The sequence below is a fragment of the Pituophis catenifer genome, unplaced genomic scaffold (assembly GCF_029215685.1).
Source record: "Pituophis catenifer annectens isolate HBS135680 unplaced genomic scaffold, rPitCat1.0.hap2 SCAF_13, whole genome shotgun sequence".
NCBI lineage: Eukaryota > Metazoa > Chordata > Lepidosauria > Squamata > Colubridae > Pituophis > Pituophis catenifer.
Window position 1 is genome coordinate 335,659 of NW_027256893.1, and position 24,514 is coordinate 360,172.

The 24,514-nt window shown below is 40.9% G+C and overlaps 1 protein-coding gene across 1 annotated transcript in view; it reads left to right on the forward strand.

The window, feature by feature from the left end:
* Positions 1-14,831: 14,831 nt before the first annotated feature.
* The window catches only part of HYDIN (HYDIN axonemal central pair apparatus protein), a 422,362-nt gene continuing 412,679 nt past the window's right edge, over positions 14,832-24,514 (forward strand). Inside the window, exons 1-3 of the mRNA XM_070952742.1 lie at positions 14,832-14,888; positions 17,918-18,049; positions 19,678-19,803. Of these exons, the coding sequence (XP_070808843.1) occupies positions 17,930-18,049; positions 19,678-19,803 (246 nt within the window). The 5' untranslated portion in view covers positions 14,832-14,888; positions 17,918-17,929. The remainder of the gene's footprint in view (positions 14,889-17,917; positions 18,050-19,677; positions 19,804-24,514) is intronic.

Sequence of the window (24,514 nt, forward strand, 5' to 3'; positions counted from 1 at the left end):
TGGCTGCGAAGGGCGGGGGCGGATCCCGCCTAAGGGGTACGTGGATCTGGATTGCCACAGTTGCGGAGGAGTTGCAACGTTGTCAACTTTAAGACTTCAACTCCCAGAATTCCTCAGCCAGCATGGGTTTTCTTAATGGTCGGCTGGGAGTTGAATTCCACAAGTCTCATTGGAGAACCCTGCCCACTGAACAGGCCGCTCTTCGCCTCGGTCGCGGCCGCAGGGCGGATCGGGCTCCGCGGCCAAAATCATCGCCTTGGACATGTTGCGATGCGATCTGGTTCAAGTGCACTGCCAGAGTGCCTTTTAACCGTTAAAAGGAAGGCAGGAATTTCACTTGCTGTCAAAATCTGAATTGCTCCTCATTTCTGAAAAGGAAATGATGGTTTTTTCTCCTATGGGATCAGCTATTTTAAACCTAAAATTTTTAGATTACTGAAATTTTAAAAACAATCACGGTTTGGAGAAATCACTCGGAGCTTTCCTTACTCTAACAAATGCTTCAGAGTTTTCTGTAAACGTTTAATTTTATTTAATTTATTTCATATGTTCTTATATCCTTTCTTAAATATTGGTCTTGGACTATAAATAAATAATATAAACTCTCACCCAACTCACAGCCCTGTAATGCTCTACTCACTACTTCCCTTCAAACCTGCAATGGACTTGTCAATACACGCAGGCTGCAATTATTCAACTATGTCATGGATAAATGCCTTATTCTTAAATGAAAGAAATATATGCTCATAGAGTACCAAGGGTTAATTTATTCTTCCTTTCCTAATGTATTCCTCTGTAACCACTCCTACTCCCTAATCCCGCCTCACTGATATAAAAGGGGATGCACACTCCTCCTCCTTGCTTCTATCTACAATCACTCAGTGAATATAGAATGCCTTCTGTAAATAATACTTTGTTTGAATACTATAATTCTGAATTCTTTATTGAGTCCGATCCTCGAATTACGGCAACAATCTGGTAGCAGAGGATGGTTTGCTGACTCAATAAGAAACAGACATGCCAAAGAAAGAAAACTTCAGAAACAAAAGAGAAAGACCCAATACCAGGGCACACAACAAAGAAATGGAAACAGATCAAGAAATGATCAATGAATCTACAACTATAATGACAAGAGAATCTGAAAACTTCACTACAGACAACAAAGAGGTAATCGATGAACCCGACGACCAAGAAGCGAGCGAGACAGAAAACACGCTCAGATCAGAAATACTAAGACTGCTGAAAAGCCAAAAGGCGACAAAAATCTCATTGCGAATCTCCAAGACATCATAAAAGATAGCGGAGCAGCGAGAGAAAATCACACCAATGCACCAGAACCTAAAGACCACAAAATGGTAAGCGAATTACCTATAGATGAGAGTGTAACTAAAAGAAAGACTAACGGTCCCGCGCAAAATTTTGAATGGCAGCCATCTTGGTTTTGCCAGCCCAGCAAAATGGCCGACTCAGAACCAATCAGAAATCAGAGTTCAAAATGGCTGGCGCGAAAAGCTTTACACAGCATGAAAAATAAAAAAGAAAAATTCTATTCATCAGAAGAATCTGATACAGACACCGAAGAAACACCAACCGAACTACAAATCGAAACAGCTATGAAAACACTTTTTGCAACCTTCGGTCCGAATTTAAAAATATCAAAGAAATCGACGAAAATACCAAAGCCAGCCGATCAAACAGCAAAGAAAAGACAAACAGCACAATCCAAAAGCAAAGATGCAGAAGCAAGCAAGCAAACGTTCCAGCATCTATCCACTTCAACCCAAACGACAAGAACACTAACGCCCGAACCCAGAGAGCCTTGCAAGTACTCGCCCACACCGCAAATGCTTCCGGGAGCCAGAGGCCTCAACCAAGACGACTACGATGGAAAGAAGCAAGCCCCGATCATCACCTGGACACCTAAAGTCGAACTGAGAGCGAGTCATCAGAGGAAGAACACTACGAGGGAGCTACAGCGACGAGAACCTCTTCTGACAGCTTCAGGAATGAAATGAACTACGCGCATGCGCAAATACGCCCAGATGAATATAGAGACAATAAAGAACAAAGAGAACCTTTCAGACTAATCGCGAGTATACCTACACCATTCTGCAATTATCAACATATACAGGACCATGGACAGCCTCCAGTTGTAAGTAATGCAACAAATAACATTGGAAACTTGCCTAATGATTTTCCAAAATTGAGAATAGACGGTATTAATTTACAGGAATGGAGTCAACAACTCCAGGTTGTTTTCTTAAAAGAGAATTTATTATTTTTCATAACTAACCCTCCTAAAAAACCATGGACCCTAAAATTGGACTGCCTACACCACAGAGCATTTTATTTACTAATCTCTAGTATATCACCTGCTATCTATCATAGCATTAAGCATAATCTAACTGTCTCAGAAATAATTCATTGTATGTTTAAACTGTTTCATAGTGAAAGTGTGGCAACCACAACGAGAATGTCTAAAAACTTTTTCTCAGCCAGGATAAAACCTGGAACTACTATAAGTGAACATTTATTATCACTAAACACAATTAGAGCAGAACTTCATTTAAGGGGAGAAATAATATCTGACCAGACGATGAAAAGCGTTATCATTAATTCATTAGACTCATCATGGGACAATTACATATCACATTTGGATACAATTAATTTAGGATATCTATCTATAGAGAGTTTATCAAATAGATTAATAGCTGAAGATAATTTGAGAAGAAGCCGCTACAGTACATACAAAGAACACAGACAGACCAAAAGGGTAGTATTCCAAGACAGGTATCAAGAATCAATTGAGTGTTATAACTGTGGATCCAAAGAACATTATAGAAGAGACTGTCCAAAACCTCCTAAAGAAAGACAAAAACATGACACTAGAAACAGATACCACGACAGGCAATCATCTATTGACAGATACAGACATAGAAACTCACCAAACTTTAGAGAACATAGAGGGGGCAGAGATAACTCAAGAGATAGAAAGTCTGGATCATTGTATGGATTAGATAAGTACATTATAACCAAAAACCAAGACTCAAAAGATAATGCCTGGCTCATTGATTCCGGGGCAACAAATCACACAACACACGATAAGAAAATATTATCTTCTTTCGTAGAAGATAAATTTGTAATTAAAGTAGCAAATCAAGAGGAAGTCCAAGTCATTGGAAGAGGAAATGTAGAATTACCCGGTCTAGGGAAAATAGAGGGGGTTCTATTAATACCCAAAATACCTCACAACATTCTTAGTGCAATAAAGCTAAGCAGGGACTCTAACATAAATATAATATTCTCAAAGGGAAAAGTAACTCTAGAGAAAAACAAAATAAACATAGGTAATATAATTACCAAAGGAGATTTACCATATTTAATCACAGAGGAAAGATGGCTACACAACATTGACTCAAACATGGAAAATGACACTAGTATAGAAAATGAAAATGATAATGACAGTGACAATGAGGAACACGAACCAGAGCATAATGATGAAACTATATCTGTCAGCAATACACATACTAACAAAAGACCAATAATTGGAAAACCAATTCATGATGAATGTGCACATATATTACACAGAAAATTAGGACATGCCAGTTTTCCTGTAATACAAAAAATGATTGAACATGCTGAAGGTGTTAAAATAAAAGACTGTAAAAATTACTTGGAATGTTCAGTATGTAAGTCCTCAAAGCTCAGAACCAAGCCCAGACCCAAAAAGGCAACAAGATCATCAAATCATATTTTTAACCTGGTACATATGGATCTAGTTGGTCCATTAACTCCATCAATTACATACAAAAAACGATATTTTCTTACTATTGTAGACGACTATAGTCGTTATGGCTTTGTCTACACCTTAAAACACAAAGATGAAACATTTCAAAAGTTTAAAGAATTTTATAAACGTGTAGAAACACAACACAACATAAAAATAAAACAGATCATGACAGACAGAGGATCTGAATTTATGTCAAAGGAATTCTCCCAATGGCTAAAAGCCAAAGGAATGTTACATTTCACCTCTAGTCCTTTCTCTGCTTTTCAAAATGGAGTAGCGGAACGAAAAAACTCGACACTACAAACCATGATTAGATGTACATTAGAAGATGCTGGTTTAGGCAAACATTTCTGGTCAGAAGCACTTTTATATTCCAATTATACACTTAACAGACTTTGGTCTAGTATCATAAATAAAACACCATACGAATTGATGTATAGTAAAAAACCCAAGATAGCCCACATGCATGTATTTGGAGTTACAGCAGATGTACATATACCGAAACAATTGAGACGTAAGGGAGATAATGTATCTAGGAGGCTCAGATTCATGGGCTATGAAACAGGTACAAAAGGATATAGATTTATTGACAATAATAACAAATTCATAATTTCTAGGACAGCTGTATTTCACGAACAGGCCAATTGGTCTAAGATACGTCTTAATGAGATACTCCCAACAACAAGACCAGATATTAAGACACAAGATAAAACAGAAAGAGAAGGACAAAACTGTAGTACACAAAAAGGCAACACCAAAACATGGATGGGAAATTGTCCCAAAATCAAAACAGATTCATTAACACAAAAGGAAGCAAGATATTTACATGATAACAACAGCAGACCAGAAAGAACAATTAGATGCAACAGGAATCAAGTACCAAAAAGATATAAGGATTACATAATGCATATAAATAATGATACATCAACACCTAATACATATGAAGAAGTATTAAAACTCCCCACAGAAGAAAGAAAGAAATGGGAATTAGCCATGGCCAAAGAAATGGACAGTTTACGAGAACTCAAAGTATTCACTCCAACACCAGCTCCCAAAGGTAAAACAATTATAGGCACTAGGTGGATATTTAAAATTAAGAACCTAGAAGGGGGTAACACATTATATAAAGCAAGACTGGTTGCACAGGGCTTTGCCCAAAAATACCCTGAGGATTATACCGACACATATTCTCCCACTGTAAGAACTGAAAGTGTTAAGACAGCTTTAGTAATAGCCTCAGCCCTTAACCTTGAAGTCTTTCAATATGATATACAAACTGCATACCTACATGCAAAACTCGATAAGGAAATATATGTAAGAGCTCATCATAGTCAAAACACAAATAGAAACAAAACATGGTTACTAAACAAAAGTTTGTATGGATTGAAGCAATCCGGCAAACGTTGGTATGAATGCTTGGTCAATGTACTCAAAACTATGAACTTCAATGCTACAACTGCAGACAATTGTTTCTTTGTTAGGAGAGATGGTGATTCATTAGAATTTGTGTTAATTTATGTGGATGACATTTTGTATATTGGCAAACATAAAGATAAGAGAGATATATTTGTAACAAAATTAGGAGAACATTTCTCATTGAAGTCATTGGGGAAAGTAAATAAATATCTTGGAGTACAGATTAGTAAAACTAAGAAAGGATTTAGATTGTCTCAGAAGGATAAAATTATTGAACTCTTGAACAGATGCAATATGAATGATGCAAAGCCTTGTGATACCCCAATGCAAGCTGACTTTCTAAGGAACATGAATGAATCATCTCCTGAGTTTAATGATAATACACTTTACAGATCAGTTATTGGTTCCCTTTTGTACATTGCTAATTGGACCAGACCCGATATTGCTCTACCCCTTAATTTGTTGTCCAGATATGTCAGTAAGCCTTTGATTTATCATTGGGAAGCTATTAAAAGAGTGTTAAGGTATTTGAAACACAGTTTAGACTTTTGCTTATTGTTAGAGCCCAACAATGTTAAAGAGCCTATTCTCACTTGTTACGCTGATGCTGACTGGGCAGGCGACACTAAAAGCAGGAAGAGCACTTCCGGCTATGTATTCTTTCTTAACAATTGCCCAGAGCAGATGCTATTGGTCAAAGATCTAGGCATATAGATATCAAATACAAACATGTAAGACAATTATCTCAAAATGGATTCATTAAAGCTATTCATTGTGAAACCACAGAACAAATAGCTGATATACTGACTAAACCTTTACAATCAAAACAACATAAATATTTAACTTCAAAATTACATGTTTTATATTGTTCTGAATCTGAATGTAACTACTGTTGTATGTCGAATCGGCATTTAGAGGGGGATTTGTCATGGATAAATGCCTTATTCTTAAATGAAAGAAATATATGCTCATAGAGTACCAAGGGTTAATTTATTCTTCCTTTCCTAATGTATTCCTCTATAACCACTCCTACTCCCTAATCCCGCCTCACTGATATAAAAGGGGATGCACACTCCTCCTCCTTGCTTCTATCTACAATCACTCAGTGAATATAGAATGCCTTCTGTAAATAAACAATACTTTGTTTGAATACTATAATTCTGAATTCTTTATTGAGTCCGATCCTCGAATTACGGCAACAAACTAACTATTCTTATGCTAACTATTCTAGCACTGATGAGGTTACCTAGCTTGGGTAATAAAACCTCTGCATAAAAGCAACTGAGTTTAGAGACCACCAAGGACCCTAACTATATTCATCTAATGATACTATAGAATAACCCACATTTTGGGGACTTCCGGTGGTTCCGCAGGCATCAGCGGTCGCTCCTTTGGGAGCGCTAGCCCTGTGATTTTGTTAAGCCGCTAGAACAGCGAAAATCAGCTATCTAGCAGCTTGGAAACTTTCCCCTCAGGAAAAGAGGGGAAAGAGAGCAGCCAGGTGCGGGTAGAGCTCCCCAAGAGCTCCAGGAACAATCCTGGAGCTCGAAGGGTGAGAGCTCCCCAGGAACCTGATAGAGCTCCGAATCCGGGACATGTCTGCTTTATGCAGAACAAGACGCCACAACCATCCCTGCAAGCAACTTTTTAACAACATTTGGATTAAATGCAGACAGGAGACATTATAACTGCAAGTACCAAATTTTAACTCCAGCTGAATATTGTTTCTTTCTGGGTCTGATGAGAATGGGAAAAAGTTGAAAGAAAATGGCGCTGGCTTGTTAAGGGCGTGGAAAGTGAAAGTTAAAGAAAGTGCTTGTTAACTCGTTAAAGCTGTCAGCCCCATTTAACTCTAATGGACATTGTTTTAAAGAATTAAGACTCTGGGACTAAAAGAATAAAGTACTGACTTATTAATAAGCCATATTATTGGTTAAAGATCAAGATTAAAATATTTACTGACTTAGTGGGCTGGTTGTTGAAAATTACAATTTGGGAATGGCTTCAAAGCAGACAAAAACAGGCATTCCAAAAAGTGCTGGAAGTTCTCCTGCTCAAACCCCTAAATTGCAGTCTTTGTTGGCCCCAGTGGATACACAAGCACAAGCACAAATGCAAACACAAGTATTGACACTGGAGGCTCTCCAAGGTGCCTTAAAGGTACAAGCCTCTGAATTGCAAGAAAAAAATCACATCTGCATTTAAAGATGTCTCTGAGAAAATGGCAGCAATTAAGGACCTAATCCAAACCCGTAATCAAGAAATAAGAGAAGACATTGTGGAAGCATTTCAGGGTTTGGTGGGTCATGTTACATCGTTGGAGGAAAAGGTTGAAGAAATTAATCAATCTAATGTGAATTTGGAGATTAAAGTGGATGAAGCTCAAATCAAGATTGACAAAACAGAGGCAGAATTTATAATGACACAATAAAGGGTGATGGAATTTGCTTTGAGGGTAAGAGGCGTGAGAGAAAATAATCAGGAAAATTTGAAGGAGATTTTTGCAGAAGCTCTTGCACAGTTAACTGGAGAGTCCAAAGCAGAATGTGACTGGCAAATTGATAAAATTTATCATGTTAACTCATGGATTTCCAGGCAAAGACAACTACCAAGAGATATTGTGATCTACTTCGTTACCAGGAAGATAAGAAATGGTATCTTACAAGCTTCCTACAAAAACAAATTACAAGTGGCAGGACAGGAGGTTGCAGTATTCAAGGAAATTCCCCCTAAAATGTTGAGAGCTAAAAAAAGACTATCCATTTCTAGTGGATGAATTGAGAAATCGTCAGATACAGTATACTGTAGATGGGAGGTTCCAGCCGGATTAGTGGTGAATTATTCAGGAGAATGATATCGTCTCAATACAATTTGGAAGGCAAGAGATTTTTATGTCAATGTACTAAAGGCTGGATACCCACATCTCCAGGAGCCAGAAAAAGAAAAGAAGCAGGAGACGTTAGAAAGGAAGGCTTGCAAGCACAAGCCCAGGGAGGGGCTTGGAGTACCTAAGAAAAATTAGTGCAACTTTCGGGGGCTGTGTAAGCCTTGGAGCTACTTGAAAAAACAGAAGAAGCCCAAGAACAAAGACAAACACGAGCGGCAACTAAACGAAAAGAACAAGAATTAAAAATGCAACAAACCCAGATAACAAGCCAAGGAAGTACAAACATAAATACAGAAGCTGTGGGGGGGGGGGGCGCAAGACAGAAGAAGAAATTCCAGGAGGATTTCCAGTCGGTGTTCAAAAGGCTTCAGGGGGCCAAAGATGGCAACTAGATTTTTAACTTGGAATGTCAATGGCTTAAACTCACCACAAAAAAGGAAGAAAATATTTCATTACTTGGAACAATTTAAAAATGATGTAATTTGTTTGCAAGAAACACATATTAAGGCAAATGATCAAAAATATTTGATAAATGCGAGACTGGGAATACATTTTGTGGCATCTGCTCCAGAGAAGAAAAATTGTATAGTTATATATCTAAAGAAAGACTTAATGGCTAAATTAATTGAAGCAGACCTGCAAGGTAGATACATTGCAATTGAATTATTAATCGAAGGAAAGAAAGTACTTTTAGTGGCAGTATATGCACTCAATCAACAACAAGACAAATTTTACAAGTTGCTACATACAAAATTGATAAACTGGGACTATAAATCTTGTATAATGTTGGGTGACTGGAACGGAGTATTGGATACTAGAATGGACAAGAAGAGACTTTGGCAAAATATTCAAATGCGAGCAAGATTGCCTAAATCCTTTTTTGACATGATGGAGGATATGGAGCTGAGAGACATTTGGCATGAACGGAATTTTAAAGAACAAGACTTTACATTTTTCTCAGATAGGCACCAATCTTTTTCTAGAATTGATTTTATATTAATTACAAATGATTTCCTTTCTAGGGTGAAGACGAAGATATGTCCAAGAACTCTAACAGATCATAACCCGGTGTGGACGGAATTGGAACATGGAGAGGTGTCTAGGAGATCTTGGCGATTAAACGAAAATTTATTTAGATATGAGGGGAATGTGATAGAATGTAAAAAAATTAATGAAATAATTTTTTGTTTTAAATATGCATAAGGAAACATCCATGGAAATGGTTTGGGATGCAAGCAAAGCATATATGAGAGGTGTCTTAATAAATTTGAATAATGCATATAGACATAGACAGGGGAAAAAATGGAGGGAATTAGAAGAGGAAATAAAGAAGAGCAGGTGCTAATAAATAACCCAGATGATAAGAAAACGAAAGAAGCAATTACCTTATTGCGAGGGCAGTTTAATATGTTGATAGCAGATCAGGTTGCAACTAATTTGCAATATGCTAAACATAATAACTTTTGTAATGCAAATAAGCCAGGTAGATGGTTAGCATATATGTTGAGGAAAAAACAAAAGTCTCGTACAATAGAGAAAATAGACTATAAAGGTAAAGAGGTGTACCAACAGAATATGATTAAAAAGGCTTTTTTAGAGTTTTATACGAGATTGTATGCTGATGACAAAATACAAGGTATAGATATAGATAGATACCTGGAGAAGGAGAATATTCTTACAGTTACAGATGAGCAAAGGGAAAGATTGAATCAACCGATATCCGAGGAGGAAATTCTACTGGCAATTAAGCAGTTAAAAGTTGGTAAGGCCTCTGGTACAGATGGATTGACAGCGGCTTATTACAAAAATTTACAGTTGGAAATGGTAGAACCCCTTAGGAAATTATTCACTAGAATACAATTGGGAGAAGAGGTACCACCATCTTGGAGAACAGCCTTTATTTCTCTGATTCCGAAGCAAGATCAAGACCATACCCAGCCAAAAAATTATAGGCCCATATCATTACTTAATACAGACTATAAGATTTTTGCTAAAACATTAGCAAATAGGTTAATGTCAGTTATGCAACAAATGATCCATAATGATCAATCTGGTTTTATACATGGGAGACAAATGAAAAATAATGTAAGGCAAATTGTTAATATATTGGAGTATTTGGAAAGGAACAACCAAGTCCCTGCAGTGCTTATATTTTTGGATGCAGAAAAAGCGCTTGATCGATTGAACTGGCAATTTTTATTGAAAATGGTGCAGAGGTTGCAGTTTGGAGAATGTTTTACAAAATCTATTAAGGCAATATATCAGGAACAGACGGCGCAAATAATAATTAATGGTAGTTTAACAGAAACTTTTAAAATAGAAAAAGGAACAAGACAGGGTTGTCCCCTGTCCCCATTACTGTTTATTTTAACGTTGGAATTATTGTTGAACAAAATACGTGACACTGATAAAATATGGGGAATTAAGATTAGGCATAATGACTATAGATTAGGAGCATTTGCAGACGACTTGGTTGTAACCTTAACTCATCCAGTGAAATCAGCTACAGGCTTAATGGAGATAATTAATCACTATGGTCAAGTATCTGGGTTTAAAATAAATATTGGGAAAACAAAGATGATAACTAAAAATATGACAATAAATCAAAAAGAAGAATTAGAAAGAGTAACAGGATGTGAGATAGTTAAAAAGGTTAAATATTTAGGAATTTATATTACAAGTTCAAATGGGAAATTATATAAGTATAATTATGAATTGTTATGGCATAAAATACAGACAGAGATGGATAATTGGAAAAAATTACAACTGTCTTTGTTGGGTAGAATAGCAGTAGTAAAAATGAATGTTTTGCCTAAGTTTTTATTCCTTTTTCAAATGATACCAATACTTAAAAAGGATGCAAACTTGGAAGAATGGCAGAAGGGCATTAATAATTTGGTTTGGGCAGGGAAGAACCCAAGGGTTAAATTAAAAATAATGCAAGACATACGTGAAAGAGGAGGTTTGAAAATGCCCAACTTAAAATTATACTATGAAGCAGCTGTCTTATCAGCAATTAGTGATTGGATTAATTTAACAAATGAAAGAATATTGAATATAGAAGGATATGATTTGGTTTACGGCTGGCATGCTTACTTAGTGTATGACAAGAAGGTTGATAGGACTTTTCAAAGTCATATATTAAGGAATGCTTTATTGCGTGTCTGGAAGAAATATAAATATAAATTAAATGACAAGATACCTATATGGACAGTACCCAGACACGCAATAGAGAATATAAGTATAGAACAAAGACAGGATGTAATTACATATAAAGAAATTCTTAACACAGAGAGAGGTATATTAAAGTTAAAGCCCTTGAGGGTATTAAAGGAAGAAAGGGTAATCCAAACTTGGTTTCAGTATGTACAATTACAAGCTAGATGGAGAAAAGATCAGAACATTGGTATTATACAAAGTGAAGAAAATTTGGTAAAACAAATTAGAGACCAGAGTCAAATGCATATAAAAAGGTTGTATAATATATTGATAGAAACAGACTCGGAAACAGAGTTAGTTAAGGATTGTATAATAAAATGGGCACAAAACTTTGAACAACCAATAATGTTGGAAACATGGGGAAAGATATGGGTAAGAAATGTAAAATTTACACAAGGGCAAAACTTGAGAGAAAACTTTTACAAAATGTTTTATAGATGGCATTTAGATCCCCAAAAGTTAGTTTGTATGTATCCGAATTTACAATCTAAATGTTGGAGATGTGATTGTGATGACGCTACTTATTTTCATGTATGGTGGACTTATAAAAAGGTTAAAGCATTCTGGATAAAAATTTGGTGGATTATTCAAAATATTCTTAAAAAGAGGATAAAGTTTACTCCACAGTTATTTTTGTTGGGTATAATCACGGATTGTACAGTTATAGAGACTAATTTGATCCTGAATTTAATAACTGCAGCAAGATTGTTGGTGGCGCAGTATTGATAGGGTTGCCAGGTCTGCTTCCACAAAATAGCGGATAAGGGGGGGGGGTTAAGTAGTAAAAAAAATTAAAAAAAAATTACAATTAAATTATATATTTTCTTACATGTATTAAAATAATAACTTCAAAACTTTACTTAAAATTCAAAACATCAAATATATTATAATAATATGTAAAATATTAAATTACATTTTACTTTGCTGTCGTATTTTTTATTTGACTGCGCAGCTTTGATCAATTCTTTGTGTTTAAGGAATAATTCTTTAATTTCAGTACAACATTGAGAAATATTAAAAAATATACAAAGTTCACTTCGAACTGATGGTACAAGCAGTCGGTTACGTTCGTCAGTCCACAAATTTCCCATGACGCTGAAAATTCATTTAACGTTTGCATTTGATACCGGAATTGATGCACAATATTGGAACAGTTTCAGTAAACTCGGAGCTGGCTCTTTCTTGAAAAAGTACGTCCACTTATCAAGGGATGAATCGCACTGCAGATAAACATAAACTTCTTCTAAGGCAGAAATTTAATCGAAGAGTGTGTTGGGTGGAAGTTCTTCTCGCCATGGTGATAATAACCAGATGTTCATCATTTCTTCTAAAATTGGAGGATTATTGCGATCAATTAGATTGAAACAACTTAGCGTCTCATATACTGAATCAGTGAAATTATACCACTTTTCTAGGTATGCAATGGCTCTTTGATACACGTTGATGGCTTCTTTCTTGAACTTTTGCACGGCATTCTCAGGCAAATGTTTTTTACGTAAGGCAAATAAAACTTTCATTCCAAAAAACTGCTCATCGTATTTTTTTTGCAAAGAATCACGCAGCTTACACATGATAATGTGAAGATCACATGCAAGAATTTTCTTGCTTTCCAGCTTCAATAGGGTGTCTTGCATTATTGACATGAAGAAGTGCGTGAAATATAAATACAATTCTGAATTGTTGGTTCATCGTCCTTTGCGAGTTCATTTTCCTGATCCGAAATAAGGTTCCAGATAATCTTATGGCACTCATCAGATCTAAGAGAAATAAAATACGATTTTAGAGGTATCCAGTTTAAAAGAAGTCTTTCGACCGCTTTAAACAAACTTAACCAACGTGTTGGAACATGGCGCAAAACTTCATGGAATTCTGACTCGCAAAATTCAAAAAATGATTTCAACTCTTCTCGTTTCTTCGCAGAATTTGAAAATTCGGCAAAAACCTTCAGCGCGACATTTTCGATATCAAAAGATAACTGCTTTAATGCATTTTTTTTGCGCTGTTGTGTAAAATGTGATTATTGCAATGAGCAGCTACAATATTGTCATTTTCCAGCAATAATTTTTGGTAAACAGATTTGTTCACTCCATAATTGACAGATGCATTATCTGCTGAGTAAAGCTTTTGAATAAAAAATTCCACTATTTTGTGAAAAAAAATAGTGAACATAATGTGAAAAAAGTGGACTGTCCGCTCAAATAGTGGACACCTGGCAACCCATTGGAAGAAGGAAGATTTGCCTACTATTCAAGAATGGATATTAAAAGTAGCAAATTTAGCAGAGATGGCAAAGATCTCAGCATATTTGAAGGACTATTCAAATGAGAAATATATGATAGAATGGAGAAGATGGATAGATTATATTCAAAGTAAATATCGGACTAAAAAATTTCAAATAGTTTAGGAATAGATAGAGAGATGTTATTATGTATTCAAATTTAGTTTGGTAAATGGGAAGTTAAAGTATTAGAGGGATGTAAGAGGTTATAATTAATTAGACTATGTTAGATTATGATTGTTGAATCAGAGCTGTATTTTGCTCTGGGAAGTAGGGAGCGGGGTGGGTGGGAGGGGGAGGGTTGGGGACAGTGGAGGGAAGAGGGGGATATATATATATATATATAAACTTTTTAAAACTTTTCAATTAAAAAAAAAAAGAATAGTCCACATTTTGGCAGCTTTTCTACCATAACCAGAGTCTTGCAAACTGAATGCTTCACCGAAATCAGCGAATCAGGCTGGAAACCTCACCAAGCAAAACCAGCAATTGGAGAGGAACCGCAATTATTTCATGTCGAAGCCAAAGATGCAGTGACTCGTGCACTCTTCGGTGTAGGTGAGGAGTGCGAATTTCAAAGCAAGCTCAGCAACTTTAAGACATGTGGACTTCAACTCCCAGAATTCCCAGTCGGGCATACTGGCTGAGAGATTCTGGGAGTTGAAGTCCACAAGTTTTAAAGTTGATAAGGTTGGAGACCCGTTTTAAAGGGGTTCTAAGCAAAGGAGAGGTCGGGGTGGGGGGTGGGGACACTGGTTTTATTTGTGGTTTTATCCCTGTAAGATGGTCGGAGGCGCAGAGTCAGTCCCGCAGCTGAGGCTGCTCCGCCAGACCGGGACAACGGCGACCCGGCTTCCCGCGGGAGAGACGAGAGCCGTCGGGGCGCGTGAGCCGACGGCCCAGCCAGGGCGGCAAAGCTCGCAGGGACCCGAAGCTCTGTCTCGCCTGCCGGGACTGAGGAGCCGCCGACGAAAGACCCGTCCGGGCGGACAGAGGAGGGCGGGGCAGGCACGGCCACGAGACCGCAGCGCGCGCGACATGCTTCCAGGCGTCTCCCGGGGCGGAGCGTGCGACCGTTGCCATAGCGACGCAGCAGCGCGTTGCCGGGCCAACAGGCGGCGTGGCGGCGTTGGGGATCCGAGTGTCGGCCTTCGGGGCCTTGAGTGGACGCGCTCGGCTGGCTTGCGTCCCCTCGAACGCCTTCCCGTTGCCGACCCACTCCTGAACGGAGCCCGGGAGAAACTGCCGCCGGGGACCTTCCGGGAGGCGTTTCGGGGATCACTTCGTCGGTCCGCTTGGTGAGTCCTGGGCTGCCCCACCGCCCGCCCGATGTACGGGAAGCGCAGCCGGGTCGCCCGGGAAGGCTCGGCCGGCGGTGGGCGAAGCGGCGAGCGGGCGGGTTTCTGCCAGGCTTCCTCCCCGCCTGCGATCCTGGTTTTTACAGTCTGTAAGCCTGAAATGCAGGGCTACGCGAAGGCTTTGGCTGCCGGGGGGAGGGGCGGGGTTAGTAGGTAATGCAAACTCCGCCCGCAGGAACCTCCGCGCCGCCCTTCCCGTCTGGAGGAGGAGGAGGAGGAGGAGGAGGAAAGCGGGGCAGCAGATTCCATCCTCAGCCTCCCTGAGATCTGGGTGCCCCGCCTGCAAAGGCCCTTTGGGGACACCCGGCTGGCCAGCAGCCGTCAAGGGAAGGCAGCCCGTTCCCTGCAACGGCCCCAATTCAAAGGCGGCGGCGGCGTCTGCCTTGCGGGCTTAGTCTGGAGACGGGAGCTTCTCTCGCAGAACCGGGCAGCTGCCAGACCCAAAGGCAGGGCCGGATTTAGATTGAAAGAGGCCCTAGGCTATTCCACTTATGAGGCCCTTTCACCAGTGGTGGGATTCAATTTTTTTAACAGGTTCTGTGGGCGTGGCTTAGTTGGGGGTGTGGCTTGGCAATCATGTGACTGGATGGGCGTGGCTAGCTGGTCACGTGACTGTGTAGGCGTGGGTAGCTCATCATGTGACCGGGTGGGTGTGGCTATGTGCATAGACTTTTTTCAGAGGGCTGAAAAAAGTCGTTTCTGACTGGGCCTCGCACTTTTGACCGGTCCTCACACTTATGACCATCCTCACATTTATGCCCGTGCAGCTTTCTTAACAACCATGTCACTCATTTCACAACTGCTTCTCTTCACCATGGTGACAAGATAGGGCAAAAACGTAAAATGTGAGGACAGTCGTAAGTTCGAGGACTGGTCAAAAGTGCGAGGACCAGTCAGAAATAACTTTTTCAGCCCTCTGAGTAGTCCATATGCATAAAAGGATACAGCAATAGAGAGGGATGAAGGAAGGGAAGAGAAATTAGAGTAGGAGGGAGGGTAAGAGAGGGAGGAAGAGAGGAGGAGAAGGAGAAAGGAAGAGGAAGTAGGGAGGAGAAGAAGAGGGGGAGGAAGAGAAAGTAAGAAGGAAAGAAAAGAGAGAGGTGGTAGGTTTGAGGAGAAAGATTGCTGTACAATAAAAAAGATGAAAGGGAAGAAAGCCAACCCCAAACAAATATAAAGATATTAAGATAAAGAATGAATTGTTAAACTTTAAAGAATAAAAGAGAACAAATATGAATAAATAACAATAATTAGAAACACACATACAAACATACAATGTATTTTCTTTGAACAGAGTATTTAGACGGTTCACAAATTTAAACAGTGTTTAGTCATTTCAATTAAATTTACAATTTCTATATTTCCTTTTTGCCATATTTATTCCTCATCTATTTTTGTAAAAAAACCAATATTACCCTTCATCCTCATCTCTAATCTTAATCAAATTCAATTTTTCCCTTCTATTCTATATTATACCCCTTCCCATTGTCTATTTTTATATCCATCCTCACATTGGTTAATTATGTAATATTAGTTGTTTAATATAAATTCAACATTTTAATATAAATCAATTAGTTATATAACCTTTTTTGTATATTAATCAATATGAACATGAATATTCCAATTATTTCCATGCAATCCAATTTCTTACAAATCAATTAATTATATTTACCAATAATAATAAACCAAATAATTTCCCCCATATATTCTTCCAAACCACAACTTAACCATTTCTGCTTTCAACACAATATACAATTAATAGTATTAATTATTATCAATTATTACAATTCAATTATTATCAATTCCCTAGTTAAATAGAGCTTTTTTTTCTTTTGTGTTTTAAAATCTTTCCCTAAATTTCCCATTGTTTGTACCTACCTTTTTTGGTGAGGAAAAAGAAAAGAATTCTGCCTGCCTAATTTTCCAACCTTGCAGCAACAGCAAAGCAGTTTCAGTTTCGTTTCTCATCATAGTTAGGGGAAAAAAAATCAGCACTCTTTGCAAGGAAGCAGAAGAGCCCTGAGCAAAACAGCTGAGACAAATCAGCTGAGAGCCGGGAGGCCAATTAGCCTATGCTGAAGCTCCGTGGGCCAATAAAATTATAAAAAAAACACCGAAACCTTGCCCACCACTATTTATTGGCAATAAATAGTGGTGCGGGGGGGGCGGGGCAAGCCAGCAATTTAACAAAGGGTTCGGCTGCACCACTGGCTCTAGGGCGGCCCTTTGAAGCCCCGCGGCAAGAATTTGAAGTTTTTTTTTCCTCTAGCCATCGGAGGCAGCAATAGATGGGGAGTGGGCAGGGTAAGCGAACGGCCGGCGATCCAACAGAGCAGAGAGTGAGGGTGAGCGAAGGCGTGGAAGCTGCTTTCTCCATCCTGCTCTCTTGCGTCTGGAGCCGGTGGGGAACCACGTGGCAGCCCACGTGGATCCCAGGCAGCGGAACTCAGGTTAGGGAAGGGGTGGGCAATTGTGGCTCTTTTACAACCTGTGGCCTTGGCTGTCTCAGGAATTCTGGGAGTTGAAGGCCACAGGTTGTAAAAGAGCCACAATTGCCTACCCCTGGCTAAGGTAGACTGGCGCCGCGCGGGTGGGAGGCGAGGGGCGGGCGAGCCAGCAATTTAACAAAGGGTTCGGCCGAACCCCCTAGAACCACCAGAATCCCACCACTGTGTAGGCCCCTCTTGATCTTGAGGCCCTAGGCTGAAGCCTAGTTAGCCTATAGGAAAATCCGGCCCTGCCCAAAGGAAGAAACTGAAAGAGATCCCGACTGCTTCGTTGTTGCTGAAACAAGAGCCAGCGTTTACAAGGGAAAAAATAATACCTGCAAGATAGAAATCAGATCTTACGGGGTTTTTTTTTACTCCTTTTCCCCTTGAGGATCTATTTCTCATTGACAGTCCAAATAATACTGTGCATTTCAGATAATTCCCTTTCCCAGATTTTAAAGAAGCTTATTCTTCTTTCAGAGGCTGACAAAGATGCTAACCGAGCGAACCCGGAAATCTCTACTTCCTTTGAAGTTACCTGAAGGATTTCAGAGCAAAGTGGTTGCACCACGCAATGCAAAGTTGGTTACAGAAGAAAAGAAGGACACTCCAGTATGTTCCTTTGGGGATGGATGGACTCATGCGGATATTTAAAAATGGGTCATGGGTAAAGGAAAACTTCCTTGGGTTGACCTTCACACCTGTTGACTATATGGCCTCAATTGTGTTGTTTTCTTGACAACATTAATGCTTTACCACTGCCTTCTGCTTGACTGATTTTTGACTTCCCAGTAGAACAACAACACTTTATTAAATTTGCATGTCACCGGACTCTCAACAACTTTGGGTGACTCACAGCAACCAGCAAAGAAATTACAATAAAATCAGTAAATTATAAAAATTTGATAGCAAGTATGATGACTAAAGGAAGACACACTACCTTGCTGAAGGCCTGGGTGAAGGTTGGCCTACTCACCAACCTTGAGCTTTCTTGATGGTCTGAAAACACTCATTTCCCAGAAAGCAAACTAGAACAACTGAGAGCCAGTTTGGTCTAATAAAGCATCATGCCAGAAACCAGGAAGTTCTAGTCTCATTTTAGGCATAAAAGCTCCTGGGTGATTTTGGGCCAGTGCCTCTGTCTGAGCCCAACTCCCCTCACAAAGTTGTTATTGTGGGGGGAAAAGGAGTTGTGTGTCAGATATGTCTGTCACCTTGAGTAATTTATAAAAATAATAAAGATAGATTAAAAAATTACATCTAAAAAAATAGCTTAACCAAAAATACAATTCCAAAACAGATGAAGTCTGAGACTGAACTTGCATTTTTCAGATCCAGCATCCAATTCATTGAGGAATGTCAGGATAAATGGGCCCAAGAAATGAAGTACTGGTAGTCCTTGACTTAAGATGTCAGTTGGGACTGGAATATCCATCGCTATACAAGGCATCACTTAGTGATGACAATCCCTGCACTTCCAGCTCCTGCCATTACCCGAACTTCATGAATCCCATAGTCCTTAGGCAAGGCAATTTCCTGCCAGCTTCTCACACCAAAGTGTCAGTGGGTAAACAAGCAGGAAGATGCTAGTCAGCAGGCTGCAGGTGCTGGGTGCGGGAAGGAGCAAGGGGGTATGAGGAGGCTTCAGGAAATAACAGGGAGGGAGGGCAGTGTATGAATGAAGACATGGGAGGCGCAGGTCAGTGAAGTGGCCCCAGCGGGTGGTGGGAGAAGTGCTATGAGATCTGAGGAGGGTGCATGGAACTTCAAGACTTGGTTGTAACCACTGTTTGTTCAGCACAGTTGTAATATCAGCTTTGCTGAGCAAATAGTGGTAGGTTGAGGACTACTGACCACCAAGGGCTGCAGGATGGTTAGATATACTGTACTTAGTGTATCACAGGCTCCCATTGCATAGAAATCAAAGTTAATGAAAATCAGTGTAATGCAACACAAAGAATGCAACCTCTCCACAATTATCCATTCAGAAATGGCTTTGTTCAACCTAAGGAAAATAGGGAAGCATAGAAGAAAGCTCCAAATTAATGTTATTAGAAATGAAAATTCCAATAATTGAAATGGACGATCTGCATTTATGACTTTTTAAAGAATTTCGGTGGTAAATAATTATTTTTCTTGGATTCCACCACAACAGGTTGTAAGCACCTCTCATGAAACAGGAACAGCAGGAAGAGCCAATCTTGATGAAGGTCTTGATGCACTTTTGCTTCTTTTTGCAGCTGACACCCTCGGCTTTTCTGAAAGAGATATCTCTCACAACGGAACAAAGGCTTGCAAGCACCCATGAAGTACACTTGCCTCGCATTATTCAGCTTTTGGACATGAGTGAAACCTCACACCAGAAAGTAAGCATTTTTTCTACTTTAGTGCAGGACTTCTTGCAATACGCAGGCATGAAAAGATATGGCATAGGATTTTTATATTAAATATTTTTAATATAAAAATATAAAATTTTAATATAAAAAGATATACCGTATTTTTTGGAGTATAAGACACACCTTTTTACCCCCAAAATTTGGGCGCGTCTTATACACCGGATGTAGCCCCACCCTCCCGCTGGCCCCCACCCTTTGGCCTGTGCCTCGCAGCAGTTACCTCTTTGCAAGCAAACAGCAAGAAAAAGCAGCTCCTTTCAGCTTCAGCATAGGCTAATTAGCACAAGTTGATTAGATTGGCCTCCCAACTCTCAGCTGTTTTGCGCACGGCTCTGCTGCTTGCTGCAAAGAGTGCTGGAGCAGATTTTTTTCCCCCTTGTGCTAATCAAGCTATGCTGAAAGTGAAACTGAAAGTAAAGCAGGCTGTTTGCTGCAAGAGGCAAAATTAGGCAGAGGGAGATTTCTTTTTCTTCTTTTTCCTCATCAAAAAAGGTAGGTGCAAACAATAGGAAACTTAGGGCAAAAGAGGAGAGTTCAAGATTTTAAAACACAAAAGAAAAAAAGGAGAAAGAAAAAGGCAAAAATAAAAATGGGGAGAAAAAGAAATGAAAGAGAAAAATGTTATATATATTTAGAATTAAAATATGAATAGTAATAAGAAATAAATGGGAAATCATGATTGTAAAAATGAAATGAATAATAATTGGAATATTTGTCTTTGTATTTTTGAAATCTAGACAATGATAGGTTTTTATTTTTTTATTTTTTTTAGAAATATGAATAAGTATAACTGTAACAATTGAAATACCTTTAATGGTATATGGTGGTGAAAGTAAAAAGGATTAAATTATAGCTTGGATAACAGCTAGAACATTTTTAAATTTAATTAGGGAAATTGTAATGATTGAAATATTTTTAATTATATATTGTGATGAAAGTAAAAATGATTAAGTTGTTATTTGGAGGATTATATGGGCAAAACTGTGGGTTATTGGGAGAGTTTAAGATGTGAAAATGAGTAACATAAGACGGGAAAATTATTTGATTTATTATTATTGGTAAATATTTATTTATTTATTTATTTATTTATTTATTTATTTATTTATTTATTTATTATATTTCTATACCGCCTTTCTCCCGTAGGACTCAAGGCGGTGTACAGTCAAGAAAAATATAGACACACAAACATCATAAAATTGCTAATTAAAATTATTACTTAGTTTGGTCAATTAAATAAAACCCAGAATTAGATAATATTTAAAAAATCATTCACATGTTCATATGTTTAGCCCCGCCTGTTGGAACATCAGAGTCTTGAGGGCATGGCGGAAAGCACGGAGATCAGGGATATTCCGTATCTCTGGGGGCAGTACATTCCAAAGGGTTGGAGCCCTCACAGAGAAGGCCCTCCCCCTGGGAGTCGCCAGTCGACATAATTTGACTGACGGTACCCTGAGTAGTCCCTCCCTGTGAGAACGAACTGGTTGGTGGGAGGCTATTGGTGGCAAAAGACGGTCTCGTAGGTACCCAGGTCCTAAGCCATGGAGCGCTTTAAAGGTGATAACTAACACCTTGAATCGCACCCGGAAGACCACCGGGAGCCAGTGCAGCTCACGTAGGAGAGGTGTTACATGGGCGTAATGAGCTGCGCCCATAATCACCCGCGCGGCTATGTTGTGGACCAGTTGGAGCCTCCGGGTGCTTTTCAAGGGGAGCCCCATGTAGAGAGCATTACAGTAGTCCATACGGGAGGTAACTAGGGCATGAGTGACCGTGCGCAAGGCGTCCCGATACAGAAAGGGACGCAACTGGCGGATCAGGCGAACCTGATAAAAGGCACCCCTGGCCACAGCCGTCAAATGAGCTTCTAAAGATAACCGTGAATCCAGGAGGACACCCAAGTTGCACCCTAAGGTGCCTCGAGGTCGACCTCTGCCCCCCTGCCAACACAAACTGCGAACGGTCAGAGAGGGAGGAGAACCACCGAAGCACGGTGACCCCTATTCCTAACCCCTCCAGCCGGTGCAGTAAGATACCATGGTCGATGGTATCAAAAGCCGCTGAGAGAACTAATAGGACCAGGATAGAGGAGCAACCTCTGTCCCGAGCCCTCCAGAGATCATCTACCAACGCGACCAATGCTGTTTCCGTGCTGTATCGTGACCTGAAGCCCGACTGGAACGGATCCAGATAGACAACTTCATCCAGGTATCGGGGTAGTTGTCGCGCCACCACACTCTCAACAACCTTCGCAACAAAGCGAAGATTGGAGACTGGACGATAATTTGATAATATAGCCGGGTCCAGGGAAGGCTTCTTGAGGAGGGGCTTCACAACCGCCTCTTTCAAGGAGGCGGGAAAGACACCCTCACTCAGAGAAGCATTTATAATCCCCTGGAGCCAGCCTCGTGTAACCTCCCGAGAGGCCAGCACCAACCAGGAGGGACACGGGTCCAGTAAACGTGGCAGCATTAAGCTTGTCCAGAATCCTGTCCACGTCCTCAGGAGTCACAGAGTCAAACTCTTCCCAGATAACGCTCTCAAGACCTGTCCCCATCTCCTCCCCTGGATCTACCCAATCGGAGTCCAGGCCTTCCCGAATCTGAGCGACTTTATCATGCAGGAATTGTACAAAATCCTCAGCTCGACCCGTACCCCCACCTGAAGTAGGGAGCGGGTCACCCTAAACAGCGCAGCTGGGCGGTTCTCTGCAGATGCAATAAGAGCGGAGAAGTAGCTAGACTTCGCCGCTCTTATCGCCACTAGGTAGGTCTTAATATAAGATCTCACCTGTGTTTGGTCAGATTCAGATTGGCTTGTCCTCCAATCGCTTTCCAGGCGTCTTTTCCGACGCTTCATCTCTCTCAGCTCCTCGGAAAACCAAGGAGCTAGACGAGATCGGCATCAGGTCAGAGGCCGCAAAGGCACGACGCGGTCCAAGGCTCCAGTAGCCTCCCTGTCCCAGGCGACCACCAGGTCCTCAGTCGAGTCGTGAGCCAGAGTCTCAGGAAATGGCCCAAGCTCCATCAGGAACCTTTCAGGGTCCATCAGGCGCCTGGGACGGAACCATTTGGTTGCTTCCGTCTCCCTGCGGTGGGTGGAAGTGACTTGAAATATAATTAATTGATTTGTAAGAAATTGGATTGCATGGAAATAATTGGAATATTCATGTTCATATTGATTAATATATAAAAAAGATAGTTATATAACTATAACTACTTGGCTCTGGCACACGGCTCGATTGAGGAGCTGCTGGCCGCCTGGGATAGGGCGGCCGCTGGAGCTTTGGATCGGGTCGTGCCTTTGCGGTCTCTGACCCGGCACCGATCTTGCCTGGCTCCTTGGTTCACCGAGGAACTGAGGGAGATGAAGCGCCGGAAAAGACGCCTGGAGAGCGGTTAGAGGGCCAGCCATTCTGAATCTGACTGAACACTGGTAAGGTCTCATATTAAGACCTACCTGGTGGCGATAAAAGTGGCAAAGTATAACTAATTTGCCACTCTTATTGCGTCATCAGATAATCGCCCAGCCGCCCTGTTTAGGGTGACCCGCTCCCTGCTCCACCAGGAAGCGCGGGAGGACCCCTTGGAGGGTAGAGCCGAGGATTTTGTACAGTATCTGTATGACAAAATCGCTCAGATTCGGGAACACCTGGACTCTGACTGGGTAGATTCAGGGGGGAGGACAGAGGCAGGTCTTGTGAGTATTATCTGGGAAGAGTTTGATTCTGTGACGCCCGAAGACGTGGACAGGATACTGGGCAGACTGAGCGCAGCCACATGTTTACTGGACCCGTGTCCCTCCTGGTTGGTGCTGGCCTCTCGGGAGGTTACACAAGGCTGGCTCTAGGGGATTTTAAATGCTTCTCTGAGTGAGGGTGTCTTCCCCGCCGCCTTGAAAGAGGCGGTGGTGAGGCCTCTCCTCAAGAAGCCTTCCCTGGACCTGGCAGTGTTGGCAAATTATCATCCAGTCTCCAACCTTCTCTTCGTTGTGAAGGTTGTTGAGAGTGTGGTGGCGCGACAACTACCCCAATACCTGGATGAAGTTGTCTATCTGGATCCGTTCCAGTCGGGCTTCAGGTCACGATACAACATGGAAACGGCATTGGTCGCGTTGGTTGATGATCTCTGGAGGGCTCGGGACAGGAGTTGTTCCTCTGTCCTAGTCCTATTAGACCTCTCAGCGGCTTTTGATACCATCGACCATGGTATCATGCTGCACCGGCTACAGGAGTTAGGGGTGGGGGGCACCGTCCTACGGTGGTTCTCCTCCTTTCTCTCTGACCGGTCGCAGTCCGTGTTGACAGGGGGGCAGAGGTCGACCCCGATGCCCCTTGTATGTGGGGTGCCACAAGGGTCGGTCCTCTCGCCCCTTCTATTCAACATTTATGTGAAGCCGCTGGATGAGATCATCCGTGGTTTCGGGGTGAAGCACCATCAATACGCTGACGACACTCAGCTGTACATCTCCACCCCGGATCACCCCAACGATGCCCTTGAAGTGATGTCCCAGTGCCTGGAGGCCGTGCGGATCTGGATGGGGAGAAACAGACTCATGCTCAACCCATCCAAGACCAGGTGGCTGTGGTTTCCGACATCCCGATATAGTCAGTTGGTGCCATCGCTAACTATTGGGGGCGAGTCATTGGCCCCCACAGAGAGGGTTCGCAACTTGGGTGTCC